The sequence below is a fragment of the Phodopus roborovskii genome, unplaced genomic scaffold (genome assembly GCF_943737965.1).
Source record: "Phodopus roborovskii unplaced genomic scaffold, PHOROB, whole genome shotgun sequence".
In the NCBI taxonomy this organism is placed as follows: domain Eukaryota; kingdom Metazoa; phylum Chordata; class Mammalia; order Rodentia; family Cricetidae; genus Phodopus; species Phodopus roborovskii.
In genome coordinates, this window is record NW_026125489.1 from 7,539,426 (window position 1) to 7,555,000 (window position 15,575).

General features: G+C 42.9%; 1 protein-coding gene across 1 annotated transcript in view; it reads right to left on the minus strand.

Annotated features, from left to right (window-relative positions):
- Positions 1-15,575, minus strand: part of Grip1 (glutamate receptor interacting protein 1) — a 336,259-nt gene that overhangs the window by 104,094 nt on the left and 216,590 nt on the right. The window contains exons 3-5 of the mRNA XM_051176182.1: positions 10,173-10,308; positions 8,829-8,974; positions 2,284-2,367 (exon numbers count right to left, since the gene is read on the minus strand). Coding sequence (XP_051032139.1) covers positions 2,284-2,367; positions 8,829-8,974; positions 10,173-10,308 — 366 coding nt within the window. The remainder of the gene's footprint in view (positions 1-2,283; positions 2,368-8,828; positions 8,975-10,172; positions 10,309-15,575) is intronic.

Genomic DNA, 15,575 nt, shown 5'->3' on the forward strand with positions numbered 1-15,575 from the left:
GGCTTATTCAGCTTAGGCAGAATGTTTTTGCAGTCACTGCCTCTGCACTTCTGAGAATGATAGAAGACATCTGACAACAGGAATGGCAAGGGGCTCAGCTCACTAATTAAAACTACTTGTCCAAAGAGAACACCTCCCAGGTATAAACAATGCACAGGGATGCAAAACTCATGCTGAGCAGTCTCCAACCACATAGAAAAGAAAAAACTGAAGAAGAGGACCAAGTGGCATAAAATGAGAGGGAGGAAGGAAGGGAGGGAGGGAGAGAGGGAGGAAGGGAGAGAGGGAGGGAGGGAGGAAGGGAGGGAGGGAGGCAGAGAGGGAGGGAGGGAGGGAGGGGGAGGGAGGGAGAGTGGGAGGGAGGGAGAGTGGGAGGGAGGGAGGGAGAGAGGGAGGGAGGGAGAAAGGGAGGGAGGGAGGAAGGAACGAAGAGAGGGAGAGGGAGGCAGAGAGAGAGGGAGGGAGGGAGGAAGGAAGGAAGGAAGGGAAGAAGGAAGGAAGGGAGGGAGAGAGGAAGGAAGGGAGGGAGGAAATCACTGTGGCAGGAGAACCCTCATGACTATGGAGCCAGGCTGGCCTATGGTCTATGTAATACGTTCCAGGCTTGCCTGGTTTATAGAATATGACCCTGTCTAGAACAAAACTAAATGGTTTAAGTGGACACTATAAAAAATAAAGCTCCAGAAAACAAAGCCAGTGCCAACATCACAGGAAAGAACACAAATGAATATCATGCCTATGTTTCAGCCTCCAGTGATCTCCTGCGCATATACACACATAAACTTTTGAAATCCCTGAAAATTGTTTAAAGGCTATTCTGGTAATATTATGTGTGGAATTCATTTGCAGCTACTCACTTTATTTGGTAATGATAAATTGTTATTGGCTCAGGTCTCTCATTAGCAATCTGATTTATTATCGATTAATCTTATAGTAACTAGTGATGACTATGTCCAGCAGAAGTAATCTTGCCTGCAGTTATTCAATAATTAGGAATTTGTGCATGTGTTTTAAGAGCATTTCCCCTTATGGTTTTTAAGGGAAAGGAGCTTGGCACATACCATCCTGCAACCTAAATACCTCCTAGAGAGAGTTTTCACTCATCTGTCTAATTATGTGTACACAATTTAAAAATGGTGGCCTTGGAACCTATTGCAACTCTTAAAAATAGAGTTTGGCCAGAGGCTTTTTATGACCAGAAAACTGTCATAAGCACTGAGCCAAACCATATAATACACTCCTAGTTTATCTTCTATTTCACTCACTTAGTAGAAGTTATCAGCTTGTGTCTTAAATTCACTAACCTTAATTCCTTGAGGTAGGGTCATAGCCTTAAGATGCCACAGCACTTAATGTTATCCTGACTTGTGGATGTATGCTTAGTAAATGTTTCATTGATTGACTGATTTGCTAAATGACTGGTCCAGATTAGAATTAAGCATCCAGAGCCCAGCTGTAAAGAAAAGCTTGTCCAAGTGAACACAACTCTTTCAGTGTTTGATGCTTATATATTTACTAAGATGCTTGTCAATGTTAGTTAATATTTCATCAATCATTTGGATAGAAGCCTTATCTTGTAAAGTACATTGTTATAGGTAACAATAACAGAAAAAAACATTACTCCCAAACTTGTAGTGCTAAAATTTCCTGCTGCATACATAATTATTGAATCTCATTATCACACTATGGATTAAGAGCTGCTAATGTTGCATATAGTCTTTCAGGGGTGAAATCACTAATAAGAAAAACAAAGTCATAAAAACCCAGAGTCATAGTTCAGAATTAATGGAGTCATTTGAACTCTTTGGTATCAGTGTCACCCCATAATGAGATAGATTGGGCTGATACACATGGGTACCCCGAGGATTAGATTATCTTTGGTCCATTTTTAGAAAGCTGCCATAATAAAATGTATTTCAAAAGAAAGTAATTTAAACCACGTTGCTTAATCCTTGGGTCTTAAATCAAGTCATGCCTATCAATATTTTTGATTCAGTAATACAGACCAGACACAAGAACAAGAAAGGGACATTGGAAGGTGCTAAGTCAGTATGGTCACTGGGATCTGATCATGTCTATCTACTAAAAGTAGCTACGTATCCTGTATTACTGAGCTAAAAACAAAAGTGAATTTGGAATTTGTTTGATTCTTTTCCATTGTCTTATTTGCTTAATGATGACTTCACCCTACGGAAAGATCAGTTTCTAAGGATGCCTTTTAGTATCTCACTGAGAAATTCTCTCGGAACATCTGAAGGGCCATAGCTGTTAACTACTACCTACCTCGTATTACAAAACCGAAGGTGTTGCCTTCTTTGTGCAAAGTGACCTCCACGGTGCGGAACATAACACTCGATCCCTGTACAGCTGTTTATGTGAACAAAATGGGAAAGCATAAGTTTAAGGTCATAATAGCATTTCTAATGTGACATAATAGGCTTGCAAGTTCTGTTTCACAGAGACTATGAGTATTTAAACATATAAATGACCCACATTGTTCCAAGTAGAAACAAAGTCATAGCTAGATCCTTCCTAGTGAAGAGACACATCCTAGATAGCAGGTGATATCTATATTGCTTGAGCTCTACATAGCAAGCAAGACAATCTTCAATAACCAGAAATATTTCCCTTTGTGAAACACAAAAGCAATATCATTATTGCAAAGCTTATGGAAGAATATCTGCATTCATTTTTAGTCTTGAAGCTGGGATATGAAGAAAACTCATTCTTCTCAGATTACAATCAACAGATTGCTGATGCAAATAGATGTTCTGACACACAGACAGCTGTTCAGTGATGATGCCAGCGAACCAAATGAAACACAGATAGCTAAAGAAATCCTAAGTACATTCAAAATGTGGCAGCATAGAAGGCGAAGATGTTTGCCTTTTATTGTTCTCGTTTCCCCAAAAGGAAATTGTGCTGCTAAGTTGTAGTCTCTAATTACATCATGCCACACATGTGGGTTTCCATCACAGAAGGGCAGAGTCACTAAAATATTACTTGAAACTGCTTTTGGGCAATAGTGAGCAATTTCGATTGTATGATAGACTATTGCTGCATGAAACAACAAATCCCACAAGTTAGTATTTTAACCCGACCAGCACAGGGACACTTCTCTTGGTGGACAGAAGGCTTGTGTGCTGGGTAGAAGTAGATGGTTTCCAAGCCTTTGAAACATTGCACATGGGAAGCCAGGAATGGTGGAGCATACTTGTAGTCCCAGCACTTGGGAGGCCAAGGCAGGAGAATTGCAAGTTCAAGGCTAGTCTGGGCTACAGAGTGGTTTAAACAGCAGTCTGGGCTACAGAGTGAGATGGCATGCCTGCAAAAAAACAAAAACAAAAACAAAACAACAACAAAAAACATGTAATGATGTCTTACAGCCATAGTTATCATCAATAACACACCTACTCTTCTACTGTTACTAGAGCTCAGCATGTTTCAATAAAATCTATCAATACAAAACCCATGACCTATGATGCTTGAGTTAAAACGTGTTGGCTTTACTGTGGTGTGGAACGTACTCAGTATACTCTGTTGATACTCTGTGTGTGGTGTTCAACAAATGACATGAGCTACGTGGCACTAAATTATAAAATAAGCCTGTTCTGATGCTTTTACTGAAAAGTAGGCTAATTCAGTGGTTTGAGTACATTTCAGGTGAGTCAGGATGAGAGTTTGGTTGGGCAGGGTCATTTAAAGTATCAAAACTTCACAATGGCTTCAATTCTACTTGGGTTTCTCTAGATGTAACTCCATCCAAAGTTAAGAAGCTTCAGCATATACACAATTTTAAAGAGCCATTGAAAATTACTCTCTTCTCGCCATCTGTACAACTAGCTAGTGGTTTAAATTAAACATTAATTGCAGTTATTTTTGACGATCAGGAATGTTAGACCCTCAGAGGGACCCTGTAGGAACAATGGTAAAAGCTACACATTTAATCTCAGAGAGCCAGGCTGGTACATAAAGTTGATCTGCCAACTAGCAGGCTGGGGCATAAGGTACAGGAAAAAGTGGATGCTGACGAACAGCATAAATGCACAGCTGACCAAATGTTTGGCTATATGGCTGATTTAACTGAATGCCATTTTCCGGCTAACAGGGGAATTTCTGTTTACTCTAATCAACTAGATACAAACAAATGAAAGAATTGAGGGATGGCTTTAATTAAATGAAGAACAAAATTGGTCTTGGACTAAATGATTTCTGATCTCCATGACCCAACAAGCCACTTGAAGAAACTGGTTCTGAACACAGTATAGTTTCATTTTATGAGTGCGAGGAAGGCAAAGACATGGCAAGAAATACCTGATGAACATCTACTATGTGCCCAGAACTCAGCAAAGTGGCTTGTAAATATTATTTCATTTAATCATTAAATCATCTTTCAATTACACGCAACCAAATTCCAGCTCTGGGCCACCTGTGATTGTTGGCTGGATGTCTGTTCTGGGAATGTGCAATATTGGAATTTTAATTTTGTTTTAGCGTTCTATATAGCTAGCCACAAAATTCTTATAGTCAAATCCAGTCTGTATGAAGACTTTGGGATTCCTCTACAGCTTCAGATTCACACGTTACTCTTCACCATTTAAGACAATAGCTGTTATTATTGGCAACATTTTAATGCAATTAACAAAACATATTGGATCCTTACGGCTTTTAGTCACACTACTGGCCCTGGCTGATTTCCTTTCCACACCCACTATGGGTACCCTTGTGTTGACCATGTCAGTGTTACTCATTATTCCACAGAGATGTAATGAAGAGGCTTAGCCAAAGCATCAAAGGGCTAGGTAAGGTCATCTCCCTCCGTGTTTTAGTTGTGCTGAGGTTCTGTGTTTCTACTTGTGAATAAGCCAGTGCTTCTGGAAAGCTGTTTTGGATTGCCCCTAGTCAAACACTCACCCTTCCTCCGTCCTCCTGGACTCTACAGAACAGGCCTTGATCTGTTTCTCACTTCATCTTATTCCCTTGCCCATGCGTCCTGCTTTGCCCCCGTGAGGCTACAAATGTGCTCAAGTGGACAAACCTGCCTTCTTTCCCTCTGCCACAAGGAGGGCGCTATAGAGCAGTGTTCATATAGACTCCACCCCAGAATGAACAGCATGGAGGAAATCTTTAGATGCCCCTCCTCCTTCACTCCCCACCATGATGACAGCACAGGGTCAGAACAGAGATGGCCACACAGTGACACGCATTCGCCCACCTATTTGAGTGAAGGAAGGATTCCTTCTGTTGGAGAGCCGGTCTCACTCAGCCAGCGATTTATCGGGAGATAAAAAGACCTGACAGGTTTCTCTTTTTAATTATTAAACAGGGAAAATCTGTAGCTCCAAGGCTGAAAGGGAAACACTATTTAAGTAAATAGAATTTCCCCAAATCACATTCTTTCTCATTATTTAAGCAGGTGATAAAATGTTAAGTGTCAACTGAAAATGCCTGGAAATTACTTAGCCTTTCAGAATTCCTGTGGGGTTATGTGAATCGAGAGTGTGAAGGTACTTTTGGGATCAATGTCTGATGCATAGATACGGAGAATACACTTTGCTCATATCCTCTCCAAGCAGTTCCGAAAGCGGTGGATCATTTTCAAATGAAAATGAAGTATGGATACAGGTAGACCAAGTGCTTCATTTCCATAAAGAAACTGAACCTCAGGAAAGATAAATGGATTGCCCAAGGTCAGACTTTAATTTTTTAGTTTAATCTCTCAGAGGGAAGACATACATCCTGGGCTTTTTCTCAGCCCTTGAGTAGGCTGACTCAGACAGCTGTGATCTGGGCATGTGGCTCTTGGCATTGGGCTGGGGTAGGGATGGGGAGCGGGGGCTGGGCAGACACTAGACTGGGTGGGCCTCAGGTACCTGAGATAGCCTATTTAGTTTCAGTGCTCCGAGCTAAGTACAGGAGAGGCTTCTTAATGCCTTCCACCTTCCTGAACTCCTAAGTCGTATTAATTTCCCAAACATAAGAGAAATAGATAGAGATGACCCTTGGAGGATAGGCCTCTTCTGTCTGAAATCTATCACAAAAAGTACTTTGGTGTTTAAAAGCAAATTTTCTCTCTTCCTGTCAGTTTTATTGCATGGGGAAGTCAAATCTATTTAGGTACCAGTCTCAGCAGATTTAACTCTTAAATGTGTCAGAGACCAACCTTCTCCTCTTTAACCCTGTAGATGCTGCAATGGTCAAGGATACCTCCTCTCTAGAACAGTAACAGCCTCTGGATAACAGGTCTGAGGATTTATTTGGGTTTATTTTCCATTAGTTTCTAAAATGGTAACTCGAAACACACTGGTCTGATTAAATACAGCTGTAAAAGCCCTTAGGGATTTTTCAACACCCACATGTTCCATGGGGCCTCATCATTTGATTTCTGTTGCCTCATTGGCTGCGTCCCTATCCTGGGTATCTTTGCCTTCCCTCTCTGCTCTTATAACTCCATCCTGCCCAGCCTGAGAAGACCGTTATATCCTCTTAGACCCTTGCTGGACAGTCTGCTCAGGGTGGTCCTCTTCCTATGCAGTCTGTATAATCCCTTCCCATTCCCTCCAAGTCTACAGCTCTGACATCCATGATACTGGACAAATGGGTTTTACTGATACACACACCCAGTGGGGGGTAAACGTATAAATGAGAGACACATCTCCATACAGCTTGTTTTCTTAACCTCTGGCCATGCTTTGAGATAATGATTTAAAGGCAAATTGACTTTCATAAATTAAAGAAACCACAGTGCCCTTACAATGGCAATGGTAATAATGGCTAATATTTGCCAAGTATGTAGCAATGGCCTAAGTATGTGATCATACTGCTGAATTCCTACAGAGCACATCCAGCAGTGAGTGTAGCCATTTCCAGGTGGACATCCCAAAGCTCGGAGACTTTAACAGAGCCCTGGAGCTTTATTCTGGTCCTCAAGTCTCAAACATCTCTGCATTACCCTCAGTCTCAAGTTCCATTGAAATCACTTGCCTATGTTGCTGGCTCCTTCTTGATATTTCTTTGTACATGGCAAACACACATCTCAAATGTGTTCAGTCTTCCCCCAACAACTTCAGTTCTCCCTGCCACCTTGCCCAGCCCCTTTAATGGTAACCAAAGAGTTCCAGTTGCTCAGGCTCAAACCTTGGCACGACCCCAACTCTATTTCTGCACAGCCTGCCTCACACTCCTTAGGAAACCCCGTTGGCTCCTCATTCCAAACACAGAATCACACTGTATTTTCCCCCTTCGTTCGTCACCACCCCTTCTCACGTGCAGTATTCCCCCAACATGACTCCCTATCTTTGACTCTGGAAGCCATTGTCTGTTTCTACAGCTGCCCTGGGTACCGTGGGATCATGTTTTGTATCTGTTCGAAGCCAGGCTTCCTGAGTCATTCAGAACCAGCAAAAGGTCTTCCTGGGAGCCCGTGGGATGACCCCATCTTACATTTCTGACCATGTCTCTCAATTCTTCCTGCTCATTCCACAGTCCTCTCCCCATGCTGGCCTCGATACTTCTAGAACAACCTTCGGTACCGTCTTGCCTTTTGCTCTTATCACTGACTGTTTCTTCTCCATGGAGCTTTTCTTTCAGAAATTCATACAGCTTTTTCCCTCACTGCCTTCAACTTCTGGATCCTTGTCACTTTCTCAATTACTGTTCCCAAATGTCCTATTTAACACTGTGGTCTGATCCCATTCCTACCCGCACCCACAATGAATTCTGATTCATTTTCCTCATACTTTCCCCATCCCTTAGGATATCGCCTGGTTACTGTGGTTTTTGCTAAATACTGCCTTACCCTTGTAGAGTGTAATCTCTACTGGCTGGGGCACTGTATAGACTCATCAACTCACTGCTCAACACGGACTGTCATCAACTGTTCATAAGAACCTGAGTTCTCACTGCTAGCCGAGAGCCAAGAGCCCTCTGAGGTCTCATCTCTGGTGACAGCTCATCGAGGAGATGGGGAACCGGAAAGGCAGAGCTTCAGCACAAGGCAGCCATAACACACAGTGGAGCCACACCTCACGAGAGTGAGCAAATGGCCTTTGGAGACAGACAGGCAGGGTTCAAATAGTTTGTAGCCTACTAACTGGTGAAAGCCTAGCCTTTTGACTCCAAAGAATGAACACACCTGTCTTGTAGCTTCAATTGGTTGATCTATTATTTCATGGAAAAAAAAAAAAAAAAAAAAAAAACTTGTGTCAGGCAATGTTCTCAGTATTTTACAAATGCCGACTCAGTCACTTCTCAGGGCAAGCAACGGTCACCATTTTGCAGATGGGGAAACTCAGTCATAAAGCTTAAGCAAGTAAAAGTGAAGCCAGGTTTAATAAGTTCTTGAAATCTGTCTGCTGCACTCATTACTATCACCATTACTTAATAACAATTAAGATATATTATCTTTCGCTTTTTCATGAGCTTGTCCACTGAAGTGTCAATATAAAACATGAAGCATGCTTTTCCTAAATCTAAGAACAATATTTGGATAGTACCTGAGGTATGGATTTAAAAAAAAATAAATTGTGTTAACTGTTTATTAAACTAGCTTGAGTGGCAAAAATGTTCACAGATCACCTTAGTGGAACACGGTTCCTAGATGATATATTGCTAACTGTGTGTTTTCAGTTCTTTCTGAGGAGATCTGTAGTCTCCCATTTCAAGCCACTTTGAAATATGATGCAACTGCTCTCCCACAGCTCTAGTGAAAATGGATGGCAAAGAGACAAAGAGAAGCCAGCAGTGGTCGGAAGCTGTGCCAGGCAGCTGTCCACCCTGGGGCTGTTTTATCTGCAGACGGGGTGGCAGCTCGGGGCTTTTCTACTTACAGACGGGTGGCAGCTCATACTCGACTTCCAGGACCACTCTTTCCCCAACGTTTTTCAGCAAGCTGATGATCTCATCATGGCGGAATTTGGCCAGGTTGATCCCATTCACTGCTTTGATGTAGTCACCCACATCCAGCTGGTCACTTCTGCAAGACAATGTCATGACCGGTGGACACACCTTCCCACAGGCCACTCTTGGATTTGGGTCAACACGAGGAACACCCAGCAGCTGAGCACGGATGGGATGCTGCTGAGCACGGATGGGATGCTGCTGAGCACGGATGGGATGCTGCTGAGCACGGATGGGATGCTGCTGAGCTGGCCTACTCAGCCGACCTGCTGCTCCATACTGGTACCCTACCTGACACATGGTGTAACACAGCGGCACCTGCCGCGTCCATCTTTGCTGTGGCTCTAATTGTTCCCCAAACCTTTTGCCCCTTTCATTTCTAAAGCATCATAAAAGGAAATGAAAACTTGAAAACATCAGCTGCTGGCCCCTTAGCATCACTTCTCTAGGGATGGGTCTCGGGCCTAGATACTTCAGATCTCTTCTTCCTTCTTACTTTTGAGTGTTTCAGATCTTTTTAATGTCTTTACTGGGAGTGGGGTCAGAGTCAGAGCCCAAGAAATGGTCAACATACTTTGCTTCTTATCGTTTGCTCTTCAGAGAGCTGTCTGCAACTGATCAGGACTGATGAGAAGAACATCGAGGGAGAAGAGATTACAGAGAAAGACCTGAGTCTCAGGGTCATTTCCACTGTCCCTCATGCTTTATCTACGAGACAGACTTCCAAGCCGAGAGCAGGCAGTGAGACCAGTGGCCGGGAGTCAACGTGTATGTCACTGGACACAGGGACAAAGCGAGCTTCCTGCTCTGTGCTTCGTCTAGGAGACCTCTTACGTCCTGGTGGGATAGAAAAGCCTCCTTGGTAGAAAAGGAAATACTTGCCCTGCAGACCTGGAGCTCTATCCCCCCCCCTTTCCTCCCTCCATACTTCCCATCTTACGGATCCTCTGCTCCAATTTCAGTAGATCTGAACATCACTTCCCCACTGTGGCCCGTGTGCTATCCAGAGGCACAGTCAGACCTTAAGCACTCCTGCTGAAATTAAACCCGTGAGAACTGGGCTGCTCCCGAGGTGACATAAGAGTCCCCAGTGGCTTGGGCACAGCCCCGACAAGCTGCTGGCAGAGGCTGCTGGCACGCTCACTGTGCTTCTGTATGGAGGGCCTGCCTGCAGGTGGCAGCTGTCGTTTACCTTTTCTGGTCAACTCTGTTTCTTTTTTGTTAATTAGTTATACCCTTGCCCCGTTTTCTCTGTTTCCCCACGAAGCGGTTACCTGGCAGCGATCCCTCCTTGCCGCAGGTTGGACACTCTCGGCTTGCCATCCTTGTCGATCCCTCCTGATACAGTCAGGCCGAGCGTGGTGCCTTCCTTCTTCATTAGCTCCACCACGGTGGAGCCCTTGAACTCCTCTGCAAAAGAGAGGCATTCAGCCCGTTAAACAAGAGAAGGACCAAGAACGTCGGCTGTCGGTAGGTTAGGTAACTCCGCTCCCTGCACTTCCCCTACGTTTTTCACTTATGAGAAAGGACCTGTTTGCTTGGCGATCGCAGTGTCTGACGCAGCTGGCTGTGCAGACTGCGCTGAGAAAGGCGTGCTAGGAGAGATGATGAACTTGGCACCGATGGGCCGTAGTCCACTCTGGCTTCACCAGAAACCGTCTCAGCCGTCTCAGCCCTCTTATGTATCAATGACGGTATGCCACCGCGGTTCCTGCCACTCACTAAAGACTTGCTTCCTATTATAAGTCAAAATGCAACACGCTGTGGTCTGGTAGAAGGAAGATAATTTTATATAATCATACAAACGCATAAAACATGGTGGCCAACTTGCTGTTCCCCAGACATCTCAGCTTAGGAAGCCTACTGCCTGAAGAGCATTGTCTATGTGTTCCAGAAATATTATAAGGACCAGGCGCCAGTTTCTATTATTTCATGGAGAATATGTCACCACATAGAGGGGCAGAATTGGTCCACAGGATTTTGGGATAACCGCCCCAAACTTCCACTATTTTCGGAACACAAGTTTTAAAGCTCATGGATTTTGTGGGAATAATATCTACACACTAACCAGGAAGCCAAATTCTCTCATTTTAGCCAAGGTAGAATAACTTTAAGAATAAACTTCTTTTCAGTTGGGAGGTATTGTGTGAGTGAAGAGTCTATTTTCAATTAGAGAGAGAGAGACAGAGAGAGAGTCAACATTTGCTGTGTGGAAGCTACTGTGATAAAATCTATATTAGAGATCCCTGCCATGTTGTTTTCTCCTGTAACACAGATACTTTGTGAATGTGAATGGAGAACCACATGGTTTTCCAATTTGTGTTGAATCAAGTTATGAATTTTAGGAATCATGCACTTCTAGAACATGCAAACATACATTAATACACAAGAACAGCCTTGGTTTTCTTTAGATCAATTAAAAAAGATTATTTGTATTCTTTTTTCTCCCTAACTATGCATTACAAATATAATTTCAAAAATCTCTATGAATGTTTATCATCTGGGCGCTTAAATTGTTCCCGGTACATTATTCCACAAAGATATGCAACGAAAAACATGTTAAGGGAAAAAAAAACAGCAGCTCACGTGGTGTAGGGTGCAGAACAAACTCTCTGATGAAAGAATATAAGAGGTACAAGGTGCTAATTCCCTCTGTGACACAGTGCATTTCATCCCAATCAGGGCTGTCAGGATTGCTTGGTCCTATGGCTGTAACACCCCAGTATTCAGGGATTCAGCTCTCCTATGGTAGCCTCATGAGGCTGCATTGCATATTATTCTTTAAAGCAAGGACCAGGGAAGAACCATCAGTGTATACGGATGCCAGCTTGATCCATACCATTGCATGTGAAAGGCCCAGCTAAAGGACTGAAACTTAAGAGTCAAGTTCTCCCACCTGCAGGGAAGTCCCAGGCCTTCTGTGTTATTCCCCAGATACATCTGTACCAAAGTCCATTACTATTTGCATGCCACTTGTGCCCCCTTAAAACAAAAACATCCACTTAGCCAAGCCATTGATACCAATAGGGGCCCAACTAGATTGGAGACATCAACTTAAGAAACAACCCCAGAGCCTTTGTTGGCAGAAATCGAGGTTTCAACATTCAAAAGTTAATAATTGACTAATAGGACATAGTAGATGGTGCCTATCTGCATCAGAGATGTGTAAGGATGCCTGGCAATGTTAATGTTCTTTAAATAAGCAGACGGGCTCTCTGAATGTAAACACCTAATTTAGACATTTAAGTGTTAGACATAAAACATATTCCTTGTGGGATTCAGACAATGCAATTTGATCATACTCATCTTTCTTCATTCCTTTTTTTAACCATTCCTAGATCACCACCATTTCCCTCACAATTTCATGGCCTCCTTCCTTTTGTTTTTTTTTTTTTTTTTTTTTCCTTTTCAAATACCCACTAATTTCTCTTTGTGCTGCCCAAATACTCAAAGATTGGGTCTTCCACTGGAGCATCGTTAACCTATCATTCCTGAGCAGCAATTGACTGTCAATAACACCTCAGTTAGGAGTCCAGGAATCATGGCCCTTTTCCATCCTCGGTAGGATGAGGACTGGCTTGGTCTTGTGTAGGTCTTGCACAGGTATCTGAAGCTGTTGGGAGTACATGAGAATCAGTCCTGTCATGTCTGGAAGACACTGCTCCACTCTGGTCCTCTGCAATGTATAGCTCTTTCGATCTTTCTGCCTCTTACGCTGCAATAGTCTCTGAGATGTGTGTGTGTGTGTGTGTGTGTGTGTGTGTGTGTGTGTGTGATAGAGATGGCAATTTGTGGCTAATTACTTCACAGTCACTTTGAGCTGTTGTTGGTTTCTGCTGTCCACTGCTAACAACTGTCCACTGCACAAAGAGACAACTCTGATGAGGTCTGGGTGCTGCACCAATCTCCGGGTATAGGAGTACGAATTTAGAGAGTGGTTGGATACTATGCCTCTTGACAGAATAATAGTATTAGGTTTACTCCTGGGGCCTGTGGACTCCCCAGCTGTGCTGTGAGTGTTAGCCAGATTTCCAGGATTGAGCATGTGTTCCCTCCTGGGGAGCAGACATTCACCCCAATCACAAGGTGGTTGGTTACTCCACAACACTGCTACACCAAGGGACACTGGGGGGGGATGTTCTTCAGTATATATATTTCTCTTATTGGTTGACAATAGAGGCTAATAGAGGCAAGAAGATAGGCAGGACTAGGAGGCAAGGAGAATTCTGGGAAAGGTAGGCAGGAAGGTGCTAGAAGGAGTTTCCATGTAAACCAGAAAGGAGTAACAGGTCCAGGCATTCTTAGGTAAGCCAAGACCACATGGAAATACATAGACTAATAGAAATGGGTTAATAATTAAGACAGAGCTAGGCAATAAGAAGCCCTAGCCATTGACCAACAGTTTTATAATTAATGTCACGTCTCTGTGTGTTCATTTGGGGCTGAAGTGGTTGTGGGACCTGTCAGGACAAGAGAACCACCAGCAACAGGACACATATTGCCATGCTGATTGATTATTATTGTAGTTCACCGGAATAAGATGTTTGGTGAATTCTTCCTCCCAGCAGATCTGCATAGTGCCTACCAAGACTATGAAAGCTAGCCAGAGAGACGAGGTTTCCTGGTCAATAAAAACTTAATTTCTTCATGTTCTGTGACAAAAGGACCCATGGAATTTTTAAGTGGGCATGTCAAGCCTGCCATGTGAGAAGTTTCAATCTATTGAAACACATTCCACAGGGGTCCCCAAGGATGAGAGTGATTACGGTTATGCAGTATTCAGTCCTATGGGTGTGGACATGTAGGTTGGTTTCTGCAAGGAAACTAGGTGCCAGGTCCTTCCCAGGTTCCTGGTTGAATCTCAAAAATCATGAAAAAACTCAATTCTTTTAATTTAATTTTTTTTCTTTGGGATATAAATCCATTTATCTGGGTACTTTAAAATCTTGTAATAGTCAATTACCCTCTCATTTAAAAATATTTTAAGTCTGTTCCTAAGAGCTAGTTTTAATACCAAGAAAGAAAACATTTATGTCCCAGTTAATTAAGTCATTTGTACAGTCATTAATTCAGTAAGTCATTGAAGTCTCACAACGAGCCAAACACCAAAACCTCAAAGACGGACAACTTTGAGGCCATTATCTTGGGATGCTCAGACTAGGCACAGAGGCAAAGTCACAGTGTCGGGTGTGGGAAGGCAGACAGATGAAGTCATCATGGAAACAAAGTAAACAAAAGGTGTGCATTTCCAAATGCACGAACTATTTTGCAGTGTTGCTTCCCAACCAATCTGCTCAATTTATTGATTAGGATTAGCCGAGCAGCAGCCCAGACCAAAGAAGGAATATAAATGAAGGAAAGCCCAGAAGCAAAGGGAGAATGTTCTTGGAATAAAATGTGCTGAATCATAAGGATGCTGACTGCCAATAAGAATCTTTAGTCTCGAAGGAACAGATTCAGTCTGTTAGGGGTGTTTCCAAAAGGGGTGGGAAGAAAAGGAGGTCTGGGAGAGGGCAGAACCTGCTTCTGGAGTTTGCTTCCAGCTAACCTACAGGCTCTACTCAAACCATCAATCATTTCACGTCTTTTTTGGGGGCTAATGTTTGCATAATGATGCAGTGGCAAGAGCAATGAAGACAAATGCCTTCATTTGCATGAGTTTGCTTAGATATGAAGGCTTTACTGAACAAACAGTGCAGTAAAACAGGAGGAATTGGGCAAGGCAATCAATATGTACCTGCAAGTCCTTTCCTCTGTGATTTAAATTGCAAATCTGTCCACAAAAGAAGACCTCACAGCAAATACAGCACTTTCAAATTCTCAGCAGCCCTGGCAACAGAGGACACCTAGCTGGCTAGGAAGACATGGCTCCAGATTTGAGGTTTCCCTAATCACCATATTTAATTGTCATCAAAGAAAGAATAGAAATGTCAAGTTTACATCTGAACCACTGCTCACCCAACACACCTGACATGTCTCCCTAGTAGCCTGTCACCTGGCGGTTTGCTACTTTTCTTTGGGTTTGCAGTTCAATCTTTTACGATATAAAAGCTTTAAGGAGAAGGAATAGCCATGACAAAGGAAGAAGATGATCACTAGAAAATTCTTATGAACAATATGAAAATTTATTAAAAACCTTTATGTAGAAAAAGCTGACGTCTACATCACAACTTGACAGTTACTCGGGGAGTTACGGTGTACCTGTGTCAAGCTCTGGGTGATACTTTGAGTTCACTGTAGATCCCCATGTGTAAGGAATAATAGCAAGGAGGGCACTGTACCCTCTGTCTACTGCTAGCATCTTGTGATGCTGTAAGACATCGTACCCAGGACAGTAGCATCAGTGGAACCTGTTAGCATAAGGCACAAGCATATTACTCTTCTATAGGCACATTCATTTCTCTCCTATGCACCTCCCTCCTTAACCTCCGGCCACCTATAATTGCTGTCTATGTAACCGTGGGGTTTTAAGAATGTTAAATAAGTGGAATCATGTATTGTGAATGAAAGGAAACCTTTCAGGGCTGAGCCCCTCGGCCTCTTTCTCCTCCTTACATTTAGCATCATTCTTATTATTTTATCCAAGCTCACTCTTTCAATCTCTCTCTTTCATCAGTAGCCAGGGAGAGTTAGTCACTCTACAGCTATAAGCTATTCTATGGTTTGTGTAACTATTA